Consider the following 14,883-nt stretch of genomic DNA (forward strand, 5'->3'; position numbering starts at 1 on the left):
AATGACCAATAACGTATTCGTACATTTTACATATGAAGACTGCATGTATGGTATATCTGTGAAGGCATCAGTGGAGGATGTGACGTTGTCAATGTTACAAGAAAAGATATATAAGAAGCTTGGGTTGGATGAACGTAAGGAAAAACTGAAATTGAGCTACATTCCGATGGTGATACGTTGCAAGAAAGCTGTAACTATTGCTGATGATGACGATCTTTATGTTTACCTCGGATGTGTCGATAAAGAGAACCAAAGATGTCTTTTGGTTGTGGAGAGTAGTGAAAGGTCGGGAGCGAGACCACAAGATAAACTTTCGATAGCGGGTAAAAGTTCTGTTGGTATGAACTACAACGATTTGCAGCTATTGGAACATGAAGTTGGACCTAATGCCATTACATTGTACGTTGGTGAGAACCAGGGGAATAACGAGGTGAGTGCTAAAGAGACTGGTACTGGTATGGAGACTGATACTGGTATGGAGACTGATACGGCTGCGGAGACTGATACGGCTGCGGAGAGTGATACAGGTATGGAGAATGATACGGCTGCGGAGACTGATACAGGTATGGAGAATGATACGGCTGCGGAAACTGATACTGGTATGGAGAATGATACTGCTGCGGAGAATGAAACGGCTGCGGAGAATGAAACGGCTGCGGAGAATGAAACGGCTGCGGAGACTGATACCGTACATCCAACCGCCGATAAGTATGTTGAAGAGCCACCTGCAATAGTACGGAGTAGTTGTATAGAGGAATGGGGCGATGGTTTGAGTCTTAATAAACATGACGAATTTCCAAGTAAGAAGGCAATTCAGGAGATGGTGGATAGAGCTGCATATTGTGAATGTTATCGTTATGTCACTAAAAAGTCAGATCGAAATCGATTGGTGATAACATGTTCGCAAGCTGACTGCAAATGGGTAATACGAGCTTCAAGGATTGCTGGGACAGAAATTTTCTCAATAAAAAGCTACACGAAGATGCATACATGCTCGCGGACACAACAAAGTGACAGCAACGACAAGAGAAGAGCGTCAGCAGAAGTAGTGGCAAGTTTTTTGAATGAGGAATTCCCAGGAGATGTGCAAACTCCAACTCCAAAAGATATTAAGGCTCTGGTTAAGTCCAAACTTGGTGTCATGATATCCTACTCCACAGCATTGCGTGGAAAGAATTTGGCTTCTTGTGATACACGTGGTAGTCCGGAAGATAGCTACAGGATGATGTATAGCTATTTGTTCATGTTAGAGAAAATGAACACGGGAACAAAAACTAGTGTGAAATTGGATGACTCAGGTAAATTCAAGTACCTCTTCATAGCGTTGGGAGCTTGCATTGAAGGGTTTGCAGTTATGAGAAAAGTGATTGTTGTCGATGCAACATGGCTGAAGAACGGATATGGGGGTGTTCTAATTTTTGCCAAAGCTCAAGATCCTAACCGTCATTGCTATCCACTTGCGTTTGCTGTACTTGATGGAGAGAATCATGCTAGTTGGACCTGGTTTTTTGAGATGCTTAGAAGCGTTATACCAGACTCTTCTGAACTGGTTTTCATGAGTGATAGAAATCCAAGTCTGATATTTGCAATAGCAAACGTGTACCCTCAGGCTCACCATGGTCATTGTTTATGGCATTTGAAGGAAAATGTTAAAGGGCATGCTTCTAACGTCACCAAAGATGTAGTCGGGCATAGATTCATGGAGTTGGGAAAGATGTACACAATGGCTGATTTCAATGCTGCTTACGAAAGATTTAAGCTAAGGTTCCCTTCAGCTTACACGTATGTGGAGGAGAAAACTGAAAAAGACAAATGGGCAAGGGTTTTTTTCCCACGTGACAGGTACAACTTGGACACAAGCAACAGCGTGGAATCAATGAACAAAGTGTTTAGAGAGGCAAGGAGGTGGGCCTTGATACCAATGCTGGATTGTATCATTAGGACATTCTCTGATTGGTTTAATCAACGTCGGAAGGATGCTGTTTCACAATCATTGGGTACCATGCTAGTGCCTCTGGTTGAGAACTACTTGCACGATCTATGGGTTCTTGCGCGAACGCTACCTGTGCGGGAGCTTAATAGTTATGAGCTAGAGTACGAGGTCAAGGATAGTCATGGGAAGATGTTTTTGACGAACTTGATTGCCAAAACTTGTACTTGCAAGGTGTGGGATTATGAAAAGATTCCTTGTCTGCACGGACTGGCTGCTTATATCTATTACACTAATGAGGTGGATAATGGGGGTGGTAGGAGCCGTGATATCAACATAGTATATCATGAGTTGTGCTCAAAATACTATTGGACGGAACTGTGGGCATTGGCGTATTGCAGGACAATTTATGCTGTGCCAGACATGTCTGTATGGGAAGTCCCGGATCACATCAGGGAGCTGAAGATCATACCTCCGGATCCTATCAAGCGGAAGGGAAGGAAAAGAGTTAATAGACTTCCATCTGGTGGAGAACGCCGTAGGAGGACACAGAACAAAAAGCGGCCTAGGCAAAATTTTGGTTTCAATTGGCTGTTATTTGGAAATGGTTCAAGCCCTTCAGAGCAGAACACGGCCTAACCACAACTTGTTACTCTGTAATTTGTATTTTTTTTGGAAAACTCTGGAAAACTATTTTATCATCTTTGTAAAACTGCATTGTGTTTCGAGTGTGACATTATTATTATGTAGATGGAAACTTGATTCGTTATGACATTTACTATTATGATTACTCTAGTCTGACTAATAATTCAATTAAACATGTTTTTTTCAAAACTTTCTCAAAAATTATGAAAACTCTTACTATCTCCATAATAAACCTTATAGTTTCACTCACACTTTGTGAATGAAGAACATGTCACAAAAGAGATTATCAGGTAATGTTTGTTTCCCAAATATTTGTGCAGTGAACAAGATAAATATCATGTTCAAGTACTAAAATCGAAAGTAAAACAAGAAAACCAAACTGAAAGCACTGGTAACACTGAATAAATTATAAACCACAGAAAGTACAACTATGAGCAAATCTCGTAAAACTAGTATCTTATGTAAAACTAAGAACAAATTTCGGGGAGGGAAATGAAATTACATTGGCGCCAAAACATATGAGGGAAAATAATTATTTTAATTATTTTAACTATTTTCATTTTTTTTCTCTATTTTCTTCCATTTCCCCTCTATGTCACGTCCCATCTCTCTCTCTCTCCACTCCATCCCTCTACTTCTCTCCCTCCTCCCCCTTCTTTACCGAGCCATCTCTCTCTCTCTCTCTCCACTCCACTCCATCCCTCATTCCTCTCTCTCGATCTCTTTCGGTTTCTCCCATTTCTCTCTGACAGTAATAACTGAAGCATGACTCATCCCGACGAGGAGTACAGTCACATGAAGGCCTTGAAGAGACACAACGACATGCTTGGTTTCGTGGCTGATGCGCAGTACGGCGTCCCGACCAAGTGCCCGTGTGGTGGAGGTATCATTCCCGAGGTATCTCCGTGTAACAAGTTTCCCAATGATTTTGATACGCAACCTGGAAGGAGGTACTTCACCTGCAAAAACTTTGAGGTAATTTTCATGTTGTGCAAAACTGGTAAAACTTGTATAACTAGAACCTGCTAAGCAGGTAAAACTTGCATAACTTGCTAGGAAAACTAGGAAAACTAGGAAAACTAGAAAAAGTAGAAAAAACTAGGAAAACTAGAAAAACTAGAAAAAACTAGAAAAAACTAGAAAAACTAGAAAACTAGGAAAACTAGGAAACTGGTAAAACTGGAAAACTTGAAAAACTTGTATAACTTGTGATAAAACTTGTGCAGAATAATGGTCTCCACTTTCGTACGCTGTGGGTGATCGCGATTCAGGACGAGGTTACTAAGTTAGTAGACCGTGTCAAAGAGATGGCTGAGGAGATTGATCGCCTCAAGGCTCAGCTTTACCAACTCCACCGTCCATGATCCCATCTTGTTGCTCTAAGTTGTTGTTGTTCTAAGTTGTTGTTGTTCTATGTCTTATGATGGTACTTTGATCCATGTTGCTACTTTCCTTCTCTATGTGTGTGTCTTATGACTCTATGTGTGTGTCTTATGACTTAAACTATCTATCTAATGTTTATGTGTTTTGTGGTTTACTTCTCTATGCGTGTGTCTTGTGACATTATACTAAAATAACAAGTTTGCAACATCAAACCAAAATCAAGAAAATGATTAACTAAAAGTCGAAAAATGATTAACTAAAGTCACAGACCAAATCTATATTATCATTCAGGACGTGAAAATGATTAACCAAAAGTCGAAACTCTATATAACTAATTGACATGAAAATGATTAACTAAAAGTTTGCAACATCAAACCGAAATAACAAGTTCAAAGTACCATCAAATCAAAATAACAAGTTGAAAGTACCAAAAAGCAAACATATAAAAGACACACAAAATAAGTTCAAAGCACAAGACATTGTGCTCTTAAGATCAAGTCACAACCAACATAGACGCGTCCCCAACTAGAACACATGATCTTCCTAGTTCACCCGGGAGGAAGAAGCAATGTCACCTGCAGATTTAAGACACTCCTTACTTGGAGAACAGACACACATCAATGGCAAAGTGTTCCCATCTCCAACCACATTGAAGACAAAGCTGTCTCCAATGTGGCATTTGTTTTCAGCACAGAACTTTCTCCACCCTTTGATGTAGTAGAAGCCGCCTGATTCGTTAAATCGCATTGACACATTCCACGCCTTTCCCTCTATGTTCACTAGTTTCGCCTTCTTGCATTCTTTGTTCAGAGCATTACAACCAGTAGCCCCCACAGGGAGATCCTGCAACAAAAGAACATAAACATATGTGTCAGAACAACATAAAGATGTGTAAGTACACAAAAGAACACTCGTTTCACTCACAAGTTTGTCTTCACGGACATTAGAATCCGTGACCTCAGCCTTAAAACAGTAGTCCCACGAGTAAGAAAACCTAGCCCCTGTTCCTGCTGAAACACAAGAAACAAACAACAACTTCAAAACACCTCATAAGTAACCTATGCTAGTACGGTGACTTTGAATCACACTTACTATTGTTCTGGTGGTCATGGGCTTCTTCCATTGAGTTGGGATATGTGTACTGGATGTCACAGCAGCTCGGACCAAAGGGAGTGACGTGAAAGACCATGGAACCTTTGAGTTTGAAGATGACAATGTCTCCTATTCGAAGGTCATGTGCCCCAGCGAACTCCTTCCAACCTCGGGTGAGTCGCCTCTCTTCTTGTATCACTTGCCATGTTTGATCCATAGCGTCGGATGTTAGTGTCCATGTGTTCCCATTCGTCTTCCCTTGGATGTGCTTGGAGAAAAATACAATGGGTATTGTCTGCAATCAAGATTTGAGATAAGTTACACAAACAAGGAAGAAATCAGGTTCTTGCAATCAAGAAAAGGCAATACAGAGAGTGTGTTTACCAAGTGAGTCTGGAATCCAGGAAGCAAAGGTTGGAAGAAATGAGGTTCTTGCGGTTGCACCATCTGCAAACAAGAAACAAAAGCTAGACAAAGTTAGACGCATGTCAAGGAACTTGCTAAAGTCACAGACCAAATCTATATCATTCTATATCATTTTCAGTTTTATTTAACCATTTGCTAAAACCGAAAACTAGCAAATGAACTCAATCAAGCATCATGAACTCCATCGACTGAGCTAGCATAAAATTCTCAATCAAGCATCATGCACTCGATATAACCAAAACTAGCGTCATGAACTCGATCAACAGATCTAATTCATGAACTCAATCAATCAAATACGCTAAGCAAAGCCGTCACTCGATCGATGGACCGAATCTAAAAAACCCTAAGCAACTTAATTAACCATTTGGTGGTGTCGCCATCTAAAAAACCCTAAGCAACACAAAACAAAGCCGACGTTTTCTCCAACCCTAAAGAAATGAACCGACGTTTTGTAGTTTCTTCATAAAAATGGTAAACTCGATCGATGGAGAAACAGAACCGACGAGGAAGACATACCTTCGGTTGTGTCGCTATCGGTGGGATTGGCCGTTGCTGGTCAGGAGTCTCCTCTTCGGTGGGATTGGCCGTCGCTGGTGGGGGTAGCGGGATCTCCCTCGGTTGTGTCGCCGAAGTGTCGAGAGAGGGAAGGGCTTCCCGAAAATGAGAGGGAATCGGGTCTGGTTTGGGGATTTAAGATAGGGAATTGGTACCATTCGGTTTTTGGACGGTTAGGTTTTAATTTCGGGTCGAAATTAAGGATTGGTTCGTGGTTCAACTCAATTCGGTTATTCCTTTGGTTAAGGTAGGTACAACCGGTAAATACTTCAAATGTTCTAGGGTTAAATGTAATTTCCGGCTTTTTATTTAACTTACCATTTTTGTTTTGTTTTCATGTCTTACGGAGATTAGAGATATAGCTGGGTGAGTATAGGAGATGATGTCCCGTATAGAGGAAGAGATGGTTGAGATGTTGCAAATAGGTTTGGCTTGTGGTAACTTGAAGCCACAAGATCGACATAATTCAGCAGATGTGTTTGTAAAGATGATACAAGACATAATGAGAAACAACATAAATAAACTTTCAATTCTTAATCAAAAGCATTGATCTGAACGATAATATTGACAAAAGAGAATATCGGATTGGAAGATGATGATCAGGAGAAAAGCTCTCTGATGATCTTTTTTTTTTGAAAAGGAACTCTCTGATTATTTTGATAGAGTCGTTGGAGAGATGACAACCAAAGCCAATAAGAAATCAATTAAATCTTATTCGGTGGGGAAGATATTGAAGGAGAAGCAGAAGACCCATAAGGTTGAGGAGACAAGTCAAACGAGAACATCTCTAAGATTGTGTAAGCGTAGTTCTACTTAGTTTAAAAAAAAATTACATCGTCAAAGATATTTAGATCTAAGGGTACAGTTCATGAAATGGAACTTAGTATTTCGATTGCTTATAAATCCACCTATGTTGCAATCCATTATTTCTATATAACGTTACTAACCGAATGTGTTTATAAACCTGTAACAAGAAAACTGTTGGCCCTGGAGCACCTTTTACGAAAGAGTCTCTTGCTGAAGCTAAGATAAAATTAGAAGCCTTGGACGAGAAAGATAGGGAAAGAAGAAGAACGCCTGAGTTGAAAAACAACCTTGAATATTATGTTTATGCTACCAAAGAGAAGGTACAGATCACTATCTCGGCTACTTCATTGTTCTTTTAATGCTAAAAATCGTCGCTTTCACTTTACCCATATTATGATGTTTTTAGTTCTAATGCCATTGAGTTTCAGGAGCGACTTGACTCACTAAAAGCCATTGGCAGTCCCATATCTTTGCGGTTTGTTTTCTGCCCATATTTAGATCGTGCCTAAACTTCCTGAAAATGTTCTCACAAACCATTTTTTAAATATATGTACAGGTCAGAGGAGCTTACAGCACGACCAGTAGCAGTTGACTACACTCAGAAATACCCAACCGAAGTGAAAGAGGTACATTTTACAGTTTTCTCATGATAAACAAGAAACAATCCGGCTGAGTTTCAACCACATTGCAGATCATAAAAGAGTGGGAGACGAACAAAACTTGGCTCCCGAAAGTAAAACTCGACGAGGTTGTTTACCTCATCCTTAAGTAAACGAACACACACACCCACACATCTCTCTTTAGAAACATGTAGGCGAGCACTGCTAAAACTGCGTTTATTTTTCTGTTTCTTATTAAGGTGTCAAAGGAAGCGGAGAAGGTAAAAAGCTGGTTGGAGTAGAATGACGCTGAGCAGAAAAAGTGAGTGTGAGAGTGTGAAAGTGAAGGACAAAAAGCAAAAACCAGTGAGTTAAAAAAGTCATAATATTGGTTTAGGAGGTTGTTAGTTTCTTTACGAGGAACAGTTCTTTTAATGAGTTTTTCTCCTTAGGTTTTCCCTGGTCTTCTTCCGCAAAACCCATCTCATACCGTCCTTCGGATCAACCTCCACGAGGGCAAGTCATGACCAAGTATGATCCTGTTGAGGTGTGTGGCTTCTTAAATTGGCTTACAGTTTCTAAGAAGTTTCCTTATACGTGTTTAAATATTTTTATATATCATTAATTTTAGGGTCGTCTTGCCTTAGTTTATGACATTGGAACACTTAATGAGACGTGGGAATGGGTTAAACTCGCAGAGCTAATTACTTTTTTGATCATTTAACGTTTTGAGGAAAACACAATGATCAACAATTCTGTGTTAATTTGGTAACCAAGATCTCTAATATTTGTACAGATATCTCCTAGGGATATCGAGTGGATTGCAGAGGATCATGGGGCAGGTAATCCATATGGTTACAGCGGACAGGCCAATGTTCTGAGTAGAACTACAGGACCAAACAATGTTCTACAAAAGGGAAGCAGTTTGGCTAAGACCTCTATCAAAAACGAACTCAGACCATCACAGAATGGAACTGGGAAAAGGAACCATGTCGATATACGAATCAGTCGTCCGACCAGTGTCCTAATCAGAGAGGTTGGTTTTAATTGTTGTCAAGGCTGAGTTGTACAGTGATGTATTTGTTATTTCTCAAACAGTGATGTCTTTTACTAATAGGTGGAGAGAGTTCGTGGTTCACACAATCCAGATCCTCAAGAAGTTGAAATGGCAAAGAGAGTTTTGGAGGTTTGATGATGGCTACAACAACAAATACCATTTCTTTCTTAGTTTTACTTTTATATACATACAAACGCCTCAAATAATTGATTATATTACCTTTTGATTCAGGAGCAAGAACATGCGCTTGTGGGTGCAATAACAAAGCTTGGAGACATATCCAAATGGAGAAAATGGCATGTGTTTAGTTTGCAGAGGAGCTTTGATTAACATATTATTTATATATAATAACAGAGTTTTATTTGTGTGTGTGTGTTTTAAGTGTCAGTAAAGCCAAGCGGGGATGAGCAAATAGGATTTTATTCCTTTCTCATCTTCTTCATATGGATTTCGGCTTTCAGGCCTTACGTGGATAAAACCAAAAAAAGTGTTTGTGGGAACAATTTTTTTTTTTTTGTCAACTGAAAAGATTCATAAATCTAAACGAAGAGTTTCAATACAAAGTAGAGGGGAAAGAGGACAAAGCAGCCTTCGCAAGGGAGTCAGCGACTACATTGTTCTCCCGACCAACAAAGGAAACAAAGAAGAAATCAAAGCAATAAGATAGAGACTCGATATCCATGAGAACCCCAAAGAGCTCCACCGGATATGACTTCGAGTTAACAGCTCTTGCGAGCTCTTGAGAGTCGGTACGAAACTAGACGTCGGTAACAACTGCGCGCTTTGCGTCCCTAATAGCTTCCCTCATGGCCAGCGCTTCTGCCATAAGGGGGGAGGAGATGAGTTCCAAGGAGATGAGTTTGTGGGAACAATATAACTTCATTTTAAGCCAAAGACCTTAGCAAATATATATACTTTGTCAACTTTTCATTGAAATGTTAAAAACAACATTTTTGTATAAAATAGAGTAGCATGTTTTAGTCATAAATTAACGATGGTCATCTTGTTGACCAACATAATACTGTATCTAATGATTTGCTTATTTGCTCCTTTTTTTTTCAGTTTGTAGAGTACAGTAAAAAAAAAAGGTACAATAATACTCCTTTTCTATATTTTTTTATTATTTTTTTTGTTCAACATACTCCTTTTTTATATATGTATGGATTTAAAGAAGGTGAGGTGCACTTGCTTCCAAGAATTTTATAACATTTATACATGGTTAAAGTTAATTTCGGATAATTGAAGAGAATGCATTCCTTTTATTTGCACCCGAAAAAATAAAGAATTCGATGTCTGAAGGCCCTGAACTTTGAAAAATGAGAAATTGCATTGTAAATGGCAACAAATAAAAAACTATTTCTAATACTGTATTTTTTTTTTATAATTAGGCAATATTTAAAAACAATTCTAATATCTTATTAATATTTTTATACAAACACTATCTGTTACTTTCTTAAATAATTCCTTTATTGATTATCATCAAAATCACTCATAAAAAATAATATCTGATTAGCCCTTCATAACAAACGTGGTTGTGGTTCGGTTTTACCATATCGAACAAACCTAGGTTTACGGTTTGTGTAACAAGGACAAGGCTTCAAGATGTTTACATTTAATTTTTTCGTGACGTTATAAGAGAGCCGATGGGACTCAGAACGGTGGCGTTTTGCTCTATGTTATTGATAAACGAAACCGAATTGGTACGATCAAAACCAAACCGAGCAAGACATTTGAAATTTCGGATCGTAATTTTTGATTGGTTTAATTGGGTTGTTGAGTCTTGGCCTTTTATAATCGGACCAAAGTGCATTTCTCTGCTGGGTATAGAGGAAGAGATGGTTGAGATGTTGCAAATAGGTTTGGCTTGTGGTGACTTGAAGCCACAAGATCGACATAATTCAGAAGATGTTTTGTAAAGATGGTACAAGACATAATGAGAAACAACATAAATAAACTTTCAATTCTTAATCAAAAGCATTACTGGTTCTTGCTAAATGAACATTATCATAAGCTAACTGATTCCATACAGACAAGAACCATAGAGAAAGCATTTGAAAACTTAGTTACTGAACATAAAGAAGATCTAACGAGAAGATCGGAAAGGATTGATTGATCTGGTTTTGACGAAGATGATGATGATGAAACAGGAGGATCAGACAGGGCTAAGGAGTTGGAAGAGATGTGGCTTAGGATCGGAGTTCATGCCGATGACGATGATGAGAGGGATGAAGCCGTAGTGAGTCGCGACTTTGGCCTTCTTCAGAGACCAATTGGTCCATTCCTTGAGGAGCTCCAAAGCTCCCCTCGATCCTTTCCCTTTTCCTTTGAGCGATTCCATGGATTCCGATCTTAGAGGTTCTCTTCTCTGTCAAAAGTCTATAGAGATGCGCGTCTGCGGAGATTTTTAGAGCTATGCGTAGTCCAGAGAAGCCGATATTGACACTAAGCCCACAACTAAACATCACAAGCCCAACTACATTCGGCCGTATTTAAAACACACATACTAGATAATTTTTTTACAATACAAAACCTGATAATGGTTAGTTTCCTTTTATTTTTTGAACCAAAAAAACAAAAAGGTTATTTTCCTTTTATTTATCAAAGTCGGTTTGTTACGGAAAATTCGAGTATTATAAAAAGAGAGGTGGTCAAGGCTCTTAGTTCTAAAGCAGAGAGTAGAATTAAAACCCTTAACTATTCTGATTCAAACCCATTCGTTGTGTTGTGAAGATATGGCAGAACGCAAAGTCCTAAACAAGAATTATCCAGCAGACTTTGATCAGAAGAAGATACCTCGCCTTCTGAAACCGAAGAACCATCAGAAAAAAAATCGATTTATGCTTCCGGTGCCTGCTCGTTGCAACAAGTGTGGTAATTACATGTCGGAGGGCACCAAATTCAATAGACGTGTAGAACAAGTCACCGAAGAAACATACCTAGGGATTGAAATTTATAGATTCTACTTCAAGTGCACAGACTGTTCCGCCGATCTGACCATTAAAACCGATCCAAAGAACTGTGGTTATCTTCTCTTCGCATAACCTTGCAGAAGAATCCAACAAAGGACGAGGAGGAGAAGTGATTCGTACGTTTAGATATTGCTCGTTTTTTTTGTATAATATTTTATTTAGTTTCTTTTTCTCTAGCTAGCTAGCTAGGTTTGTTGGATTTTAGCATGCTAAATTGTTTGGAATCTTAAGCTACAAGAATTTTAATGTCTGTGCCTCTTGAGGAAGAAGTAACGGCAACAGGTATATGTTGATACCATAGGTTTAAATTTTTGTGAATGTGAGATTTTAAGAAAGCAAAGTTTTGCTTAAGTTTGGACATTCAAATCAAGCCGTTAGCATAAACTGGTACACACAAAGTTCTTAAATCTAGCATCACTTGCATACTTTCTAAGTTTATGTTTCACGTTAGCTTGATACCATCGAGATGAGTAACTAACAAGTGACGAACGTGCATAGACAATAAGGGTTGGCTCTACTTAAGCCCAAGGGTCGCTCTGTTTCAGCCACTCTAAAACCTCTCAAGTCAAGAAGTGAGAGCTTCTCAACTTCAACTTTGGCGTTATAAAACACCAATCTATTGTTGTTCTTACGGTTTGTTCTCTTATTTTTTTTTTTTCGAACCCAAGGTTATGATATTTATCAAACAAATAACAAAACTTGTTTGGTGGTAACGTTGACATGCTCTTGTGTTGTTCTTGTTCATGTACAAAACAGACAGAGCAAAGTACAAGGCTACTGGCCTGCAAGAAACTGGACGAAAAAGTATGACATGGGCTAACAAACAAAACATTTGTTTGCTTCAGCAACAAGTTATTTTTTTAAGCCGTACTCTTGTCTTGTTTTTAACTTCAAATAATAAGTTCAAATGTGTCCTGTGTATTGAATTCAAGCAGATATCATCAAGTTACATGGTGGGATCTGGATCCGGTTTCACGTCGAACTCGCTCTTGTTGACCTAGCGCCAAGAGAAATCATAATGTTCATAACTATTATCTTTACTTATAATCGATGGAATTGGTTTAAGTTCTCTACTTTAGCCTGATTATAAGCGTTATTGACTGTGACATGGAAAAAGAAGAAGAGAACGATGTGAAGATGATCACATGCAAAAAAAAACTTATGTTCTGGAATTGCCGTGGCTTGTGGGGAAGGATAGAGATGAAGTGATTTGATATGTTTTGATTTAGATGGTTAAAATTATGTTAATTTAGTTTGATTGGTTTTATTAAAATGGTTTAATTGGTTTTATGTTTGGTCAGATTTCGGGATTTTTGGTTTACTATTGGTAATTAAAGATTTTGAATTGGACTTGACAAAACCAAGATTTATGGAAAAATAAAACTAAAACTTTGTTTTCGGAGATAAATAGAGCGAAGTAGAGATATTTGATGGTATATGATAGTTCTCGTGGGAAAATAGCTTGTTTACTCCAAAAAGACTATTTTTAATAACCGACTTTTTTATATATTTTAAGACAATTTTTTAAAACAATTATAATATCTCAATATTTTTATTCAAAAACTATTTGTTAATTTCTTAAATAATTCCTTTATTGATGAATTTTTTTTGTTTTAACCTGGGGTATCCCGGACCTATGGAAAGACCCAGACTAATTTCCAAAGAGAGGTGCAGCCCACGGATAGACCCTCTCTCCGGGTATGCAAATGGGCCCTAAGTTTATTGATGAATTCACTCGTAAAAAAGGATTAACCCTTCAGAACAAGCGTGATCTAAGAGGTGATGTCAAAGTATATATTTTTATCAATATAGTTTTTCTATATCTTTTACCTTTTTAAGAATTTTTTTATGAATCAATGAAATATCAAATTGTCATCAACAATCCGCACAAAAATCAATCAATAACTACTCTCTTTTATTAGATATACTAGAGATCATCTCCGCGCTACGCGCGGATAATGGATTTTTATTTTTTCATTTGCAATAATTTTACTGTGTAAAACTGATCTGTGCAAAATCAGTGATTGTGAGTTTTGTTGTTGTAAAAAACACTGAAAAAGTTTAATTATCAAACAAAGTTTGGACAATATATAAGATAAGTAGACTCTGATAAAGTGGTATAGAATTTCCAAAAAGAAGAATGGTTGAAAAATTAAGCTCTGTAAAAATTGAATAGAAATCAGTGATAAAAGGGTAAAAATACATGTTTTGCATGTTAGAATATAACGTAAGTAGACTTACTTGATAGAAGTTACGTTGAGATTGATGATGTTGCATGGGAGGGAGAAGATATTATATCGTCTTGAACGTCTAACATAAAGATATTATACCATCTTTAACGTCTAAACATAAGAAAACATAAAATGTTAAATTTATAATTAACAAACCAGTTACATATTTATTTGAATGTGAAAACATAATTGTCTCCATACTTTGATACGATGTTAGATCGTTGAAAATTTTCTTGTAGACTATGTTCTTCGTCTTCAGAGCATGTGAATCTTTTCCTTAAATGACCTTCAGACCAGACTTGGTTGTAACACGTGAGAAAGTCACATATAGTTGTCCATGAGTGAAAACCGATTTTTTAACAAGGGTTTATTTTTGATATATGTTTCTAATTAATATAAAATATTATTGACATAAGATGTATATTTGGTGCCTCTGAGATTTGATATATGTTCATTATTTTATTATCCGTACGTAATTGGTTATCAAACATAATAACTGACTCTATCTTATCATAATAATTATATATGTGCTAAATAATTTACGACGCAGAATATATCTTGTTATTTTTGTTATTTATACTGACTCGATGTAGCTATATATATTATTCTAATTTTACTGGTTTGTCATGATGTCCATAATTTTAGGTTTACTCATATTTTTTATGTTCAATTGATAATTTTAATAGATAACTAGATTTTGATCCGCGCAACCGCGCGGGTGTCTGTTTTTACCTTTTTTATACATAAATTACTATTTTTAAACATTAGTGATATTTTTTTTAACATTAATCATATACTTAAATATTTATATAACTATTTCAAATAAAATAATTTTATAATTTACATGTTATAATTAATTATTTGGTTAAAACCGTATGTATTTTTACTTCTTATTATATATTTATCTTATTGTATTTGCATTTAGTTATTAAACAAATTATTATATTCATGAGAAAATATATTTGAAAATTATTCTGTATTTAATTTATGCTAAATTCTGACCCGTGTTTCAAAGCTGTATTTTTTTTACTAATATTTTTTATACTTATTCATTTTAGATAATATATTATTCTATATACAAAAGTCTAAGGTATGTTAATTTTTAGACATGTATTATAAGGTTTGTTAATTTTAAGCCGTTCTATCATCATATTATATTTTTAAAATAAATAATTTATATTTATGAAAA

At 36.9% G+C, this 14,883-nt stretch overlaps 3 protein-coding genes across 10 annotated transcripts; 2 read left to right on the forward strand and 1 right to left on the reverse strand.

Annotated features, from left to right (window-relative positions):
• The first annotated feature begins 1 nt into the window (after nt 1).
• On the forward strand, nt 2–2,569 carry LOC117133345. Its single transcript, XM_033289349.1, has one exon. The coding sequence runs from the start codon at nt 2–4 to the stop codon at nt 2,567–2,569; it is 2,568 nt and encodes an 855-aa protein (XP_033145240.1).
• A 1,724-nt stretch (nt 2,570–4,293) lies between these two features.
• LOC117133466 (B3 domain-containing protein REM9-like) lies at nt 4,294–6,075 on the reverse strand. Of its 3 annotated transcripts, XM_033289757.1 has the most exons (5): nt 5,993–6,075; nt 5,435–5,497; nt 5,051–5,345; nt 4,883–4,968; nt 4,294–4,801 (listed from the first exon to the last, which is right to left on the reverse strand). In XM_033289757.1, the coding sequence occupies exons 2-5, from the start codon at nt 5,495–5,497 to the stop codon at nt 4,502–4,504; spliced, it is 744 nt and encodes a 247-aa protein (XP_033145648.1). In that variant the 5' UTR covers nt 5,993–6,075; the 3' UTR covers nt 4,294–4,501. The 3 variants fall into 3 exon arrangements, with proteins under 3 accessions (XP_033145648.1, XP_033145647.1, XP_033145646.1); XM_033289756.1 differs by having other exon boundaries at nt 4,294–4,965; XM_033289755.1 differs by having other exon boundaries at nt 4,294–4,968.
• A 19-nt stretch (nt 6,076–6,094) lies between these two features.
• On the forward strand, nt 6,095–11,711 carry LOC103848684 (protein EMSY-LIKE 4). Of its 6 annotated transcripts, none has more exons than XR_004457302.1 (9): nt 6,096–7,158; nt 7,267–7,313; nt 7,395–7,464; nt 7,530–7,606; nt 7,698–7,803; nt 7,890–7,984; nt 8,234–8,473; nt 8,555–8,623; nt 8,726–11,711. XR_004457302.1 is itself a non-coding variant. In XM_033289764.1 (7 exons), exons 4-7 carry the CDS (start codon nt 7,961–7,963, stop codon nt 8,822–8,824), a joined length of 432 nt encoding a protein of 143 aa, XP_033145655.1. In that variant the 5' UTR covers nt 6,095–7,464; nt 7,530–7,586; nt 7,698–7,803; nt 7,890–7,960; the 3' UTR covers nt 8,825–11,711. The 6 variants fall into 6 exon arrangements, 4 of the variants coding, with proteins under 4 accessions (XP_033145655.1, XP_033145656.1, XP_033145653.1 ...); XR_004457301.1 differs by having other exon boundaries at nt 6,412–7,158; nt 7,530–7,586; XM_033289764.1 differs by having other exon boundaries at nt 6,095–7,464; nt 7,530–7,586.
• Nucleotides 11,712–14,883: the final 3,172 nt, after the last annotated feature.

The sequence above is a fragment of the Brassica rapa genome, chromosome A04, assembly GCF_000309985.2.
Source record: "Brassica rapa cultivar Chiifu-401-42 chromosome A04, CAAS_Brap_v3.01, whole genome shotgun sequence".
Taxonomy (NCBI): Eukaryota; Viridiplantae; Streptophyta; class Magnoliopsida; order Brassicales; family Brassicaceae; genus Brassica; species Brassica rapa.